At 43.4% G+C, this 5,145-nt stretch overlaps 1 protein-coding gene across 1 annotated transcript; it reads left to right on the top strand.

Moving 5' to 3' along the window:
- Positions 1 to 671: 671 nt before the first annotated feature.
- Positions 672 to 4,652, top strand: tekt4 (tektin 4). The gene is made up of 7 exons (XM_070985145.1): positions 672 to 1,227; positions 1,935 to 2,005; positions 2,161 to 2,304; positions 2,375 to 2,461; positions 2,562 to 2,697; positions 3,178 to 3,332; positions 3,410 to 4,652. The coding sequence occupies exons 1-7, from the start codon at positions 700 to 702 to the stop codon at positions 3,621 to 3,623; spliced, it is 1,335 nt and encodes a 444-aa protein (XP_070841246.1). The 5' UTR covers positions 672 to 699; the 3' UTR covers positions 3,624 to 4,652.
- Positions 4,653 to 5,145: the final 493 nt, after the last annotated feature.

The following is a 5,145-nucleotide window of genomic DNA, read 5'->3' on the forward strand; positions in this document are numbered from 1 at the left end:
AAGGCCCACACAGAAAGTCACATTAGTCAGCAATGCAGTGACAGTCAGGACCTGAGAGTCTGCACTTTCACCACATTTTCAAACTGAAGCTCAGACAAAAGGACTCGTGCTGTTTAATCAGCATTACTGGACAAACTGAATGTGTGGCTTTACAGAGTGTAAGTGATGCATTACATATAGTGTGTAGTATATGTGGTATGTAATCTAATGATGGCCACAAGACTTGGAAATAAAACAGTGTATTAATTTCTAATGCCACATTTAGATGTTTCTATTCAATGTGTTATTCACAGTCCACAATAAAGTCATGTTTTTGAATAAAAAATATTGTAGTTTGGAGGCTTTTCCAACCAAATGTTCATATAGATGACTCGTTGTGATTAAATCCACGTTTCTGCCACCCTTAAGCCTCCATGCCACCCTCATACTGGCAGTGTGAGTTCTCTCCTGTTATTGATCTCATCGTTTTATATTCTGTAGTGTGTTTTACGCTGTTTAAGGACTGAAATGGCTTCAGCTCAGCTCATTTGATGATCAGTCACCGGAGCTGATGCTGGAACGGCTCCTGTCAACATGTGTCACCAGGCAACACCAAACAAACACACACCTGCGGTGAAAACTGTGCATCACTGATGCTGCTTTTCATTTAGGCTCTTATCTGCTACGTTTACGTTTATTTGTCCTCGTACCTGCTGGAAAATGAGCTCAGAGGTTTTAGTGTCAAGGCCACATTATGACAGCAGAGCTGTGGCTCAGGGGGTCCCGGAGAGAGAGCCTCACGTCGAGCCGGAGGTCCCGCAGCCGTCCTCGGGCTCAGCCACAGCGGGTTACCGCTCCGCTAAATACACCCCGGCTGAGTGGTTCTCCAACTACCACAGCATCCTCCAACAGGCCGGCACCGACCTCCACGCAGCCCGGAGCATCCAGCGAGAGTCTAAAACTCTGTACCAAGACACCGAGGAGGTCACTTTGAAGACTCAGGCCAACGGGACATGCCTTCTGGGAGAGAGACTACAAGAGATCCACTTCTGGAGGTCTGAGCTGCGGCGGCACATCGAGCGGCTGCTGGCCGACACAGAGTCCCTGCTGGCGCTGAAGAAGAGGCTGGAGAAGGCGCTGGACGCCACCGAGACTCCGTACACCATCTCCACTGATAATCTGAACTGCAGGGCCAGAAGACTGGGACCAGACCTGGTCCGGGACGCGGTGGAGGTCGAACTGTTGAAGGTAACCACTGGCTTTATAATACAGTTACACTCAAACTTTGTGAAAGTCTATGGCGACAAAACATCACTGATTCAAATATAATAATTTCAGATGTTAATGGTCAACGACGTATGCATAAAATAATAGTCAGCCTAATTGATAGGATATAGAATATACAGCAAATATTTTCACAGAATAAAAGTAAGGTCTGAAGATAAAAGTCAATTTCTGCAGTAAAGTTGACAAAATGAACAAGTTAATTATGGTTTCAGGGGTTGACAGTGTTGACCCACTGATACTCATCAGCTCTGGGAATGGACACATCAAAACGTATTAATGGAACTGTACTTTTTCAGATTAAAATGAAAAAGCTCCAACAAGAAGTTGATCAATTGATCAGTCAGTCAAATGAAAATCATTATTTTAACAACGTTGATAATAAATCATTTCAAATCCATTTTCAAGCAAAAAATACCAACTATTTTTTCACCTTCTCAAATGTGAGAATTTGCATCTTTTCCAATTAATTAAAAAAAAAAAAAATCTGCATATGCAGATCATGAAACTAATCATTAACCGCAGCCCAATGAGCTGATGATTCAGTTGAACTCTTACAGTAATATTCTCAGAATCAAGCGTCTCATAGTGGATTCAGTGTAACAGTAAAGCAGCACCAGCAGAGGGCTCAATGTGACGAATAACACAAAGCTTGATTGAGTGTTTTGTAGGAAGTGGACCTGATCAGGAGCGTCCAGGCTCTTCTGAAGAGGACTACAGCTCAGGTTGTCAGTCAGATCAAGTGAGTGTCAAAACCTGCAAGTAAAATCTGTTTAGCGTGAAGCTCTGACATCCCAGAACTGTGTGTGTGTGTGTGTGTGTGTGTGTGTGTGTGTGTGTGTGTGTGTGTGTGTGTGTGTGTGTGTGTGTGTGTGTGTGTGTGTGTGTGTGTGTCAGGATGAACAGAGAGGCCAAGCAGACCTTGGAGTTGGACTGGTCTGATAAATACCTGGCCTACAACTTTGATGTCCACAGTGGAAGATACAGTAACATGAGCCCAGACACACAGCACCACGCCAGCTCAGCCGCCGTGCAGGACCAGTGAGTGTGTGTTTTTCAAAATTTTGAAATACATTAAATCAACTTACCATTAACCTCTGGTCTGCTGCAGGGTGTGTAACAGCACATTGTGGACAAAGTTCACACAGGACAACCTGTCCAAAGCCATGCAGGAAGAACAGGCAACCAACAGCCTCAGGTCAGAACCAGGCTGAGCTCTGGGTGATGGAGGCTAAACACGACAATGTGACAACTGAAAAGTTTTCAGTGAATATAGTGATACCATGTGTGTGTATCAGACTGCTGGTGGAGCGAGTGCTGCAGGACACCACTGAGGACCTGAGAGCCCAGTGCTCCTGTGTGGACCGAGCCTTCAGCCAGCGCTGTGCAGAGCTGATCGAGGCCAAGACGCAGCTGGAGATGAAGCTCGCACAGGTAGACAGACAGACCGACAAACAGGAAGTACTCAGGTCCTTTACTTCAGTAAAAGTACAAATGCCACGCTGTGAAAATGCTCTGTTACAAGTTAGAGTTCTGCATTAGGGAAAGTACTCCAGGCAGACAAATGTCACCTGTGACTCTTATTATATCAAGGACTTAAATAGCTTCTGTCAATCAGCTAATCAATTAATGAACTAATCATTTCAGCTCTGCTTATATATATTGTTAGGTATAACAACACATCATATTTTAGAAGCTCATGTGTTTTTTATGTAAAAATCCTAATTTGTAAAGTAACTAGTAACTAAAACGGTCAGATAACCACAGTGCAGTGAAATCTACAATATTTCCCTCTGAGACCTAGAAGCAGAAAATAGCATGAACAGGAAGTACTCAAGTAAAACTACTTACTTACATTCCACCCCTGCGGGCAGAGTGGCTGATTGATTATCTATTGTATGGTCATGTGTTCAGATCTTGGAGCAGATCGGGGCCCAGGAGAGGAACATTGTGGCTCTGCAGCAGGCCATCCACAACAAAGAGGCTCCTCTGAGAGTCGCTCAGTCCAGACTTTACCTCCGCTCCCTCAGACCCAACATGGAGCTCTGCAGAGATCAACCCCAGCTCAGGTACACCCTGTCCCATCTTAGCCTATCACTCTACCTCCGTTCTCTCTCTTCATTTTCTTTGCTTCCTGTGTCTGCAGTTTGGAAGGGGAGGTGAGGCAGATTGATGCCACTCTGGAGTCCCTGCACCAGCAGCTGAGTGAGGCCAGAGGCTCCCTGTCCCACCTGGAGGAGTCACGCATTACTCTTGAGAAGGACATTAACTGTAAAACCCACTCCCTGTTCATCGAGAGGGAGAAATGCATGACTCACCGTGAACGATACCCCACGATCTCCACACTATCAGGATACTGAAGACGCTGACTCTGAGCATTTGTGTGGAATTAGACTTGGTTTTGCTGTTTTACTAAGTTTAAAATCCTGCATTGTTTTGCCTCTTTGTCGTGCTGTGATGTAAGGATCAATAAGATATTATGTGAAACTCGTTGTTAATAATGTCTTTAATGGCATTTTAATTCATCAAATGGTTAAAAATTTACAGCCAATGACAGCGTGCTAAAGTCATTTTCACATCCCCCTTCATGCATCACATCCCCCTTCATGCTTTGATGCTTAATGAAAAGGTCAATCAAACGGTTAAAAAAGCATTTATCCAAAGCTTCTTACAAACAGTGTGTTAAATGAGCTGTTAATCCAACACCAGCACAGCATACAGCTTACATGCATACTGCACATCTGATACATTAAAAAGTGCTGGCTGATGATTAATTGAAATGATACAAACAGGATATTTTAAGGGACAAATGTGACTGTAAAAATACAAAGTTTGACCACAGTCATGCACACTGCTCAATTAATCTGGGCTCTGTGTCTCTGATGACAGCAGATATGAGAGAAATATGAGAGAACGGTTACACTGATGCGAAGCGACTCATGTTCTCATGCTGAAGTAACGTGGCACATTTTTCATGATCTTCTGAAAAGGCATTCGACCATGTGTGCAATAATCTTTCAAAGGCTGTACTTAGGCACAACAGCACTATGTAATGTTTATGGACCAGTGTCAGTGCTGACATGTGGAGAAAAGCATGGCATTACATGTGCTGTCTGTGATGACACAGCGCGAGACAGAGCATGATGACAGCGGGTGTCTGACGCCAAAAGCATGAGACTTGGCAAGTGATTGGCCCACATTGCCGTCTATAGAGCCATGCTATTTTAAAAAAAGTGTGTTCAAAACTTTTTTGGCACACTGCAGTAACATTTACTGAGCATGTTTATGGTTTCACAGTTATAAACTTAATTCACATTGATTAGTTTGATTGACAAAACATGAATTTTGTGTTTCTGTTCATGCTGACTTGAGATCCTGAAGCAGCACAGAAAAAAAACAAATGGCAAACCAGTATCTTTGTGTGTGTGTGCTGTCTGTGCATGTGTGTGTTTGTGTGTACCTGAGGATCGTCATTGTTGCATATGAGATGATATATGAACTGTGATCTGATTCTCATTCTGAAACCAGAGTGTTGATCATTTAATATTTACTAGTCTTTCAACTAATAGTCACAGTGAGGCAGCTTTGGGAAATAATAATTTGCAGCAGAAGGCAATGCAGCAGGTCAGCCATCTTGGAACATGTCCATCAGTATTTATGTATGTAATAATTTACCAGGTACTACATCCAGTTTCAGTTCAGTCTTGATATCCTTTATGAGTCTGGTCACTGATCAGTTCACAGCATCTGTGCGACTCAGATTAGAGATGGTGGCTGTGAAGACGTGTTTCTCTCTGTGTGTCTCTCTTTCATCGTGGATGAAGCATTTGTTCTTCTTTGCTTCTCTCGTGTTAGTGAGAACATCATCGTAGCCTCAGTCAT

The sequence above is a fragment of the Chaetodon trifascialis genome, chromosome 2 (genome assembly GCF_039877785.1).
Source record: "Chaetodon trifascialis isolate fChaTrf1 chromosome 2, fChaTrf1.hap1, whole genome shotgun sequence".
NCBI lineage: Eukaryota > Metazoa > Chordata > Actinopteri > Chaetodontiformes > Chaetodontidae > Chaetodon > Chaetodon trifascialis.

Excerpts from the sequence above, each read along its gene's own strand:
- tekt4 (XM_070985145.1), top strand. The coding sequence starts at position 700 with ATGAGCTCAGAGGTTTTAGTGTCAAGGCCACATTATGACAGCAGAGCT. Across the intron at positions 1,228-1,934 it reads TGGAGGTCGAACTGTTGAAG|GAAGTGGACCTGATCAGGAG; the intron begins GTAACCACTGGC and ends AGTGTTTTGTAG. Across the intron at positions 2,006-2,160 it reads CAGGTTGTCAGTCAGATCAA|GATGAACAGAGAGGCCAAGC; the intron begins GTGAGTGTCAAA and ends TGTGTGTGTCAG.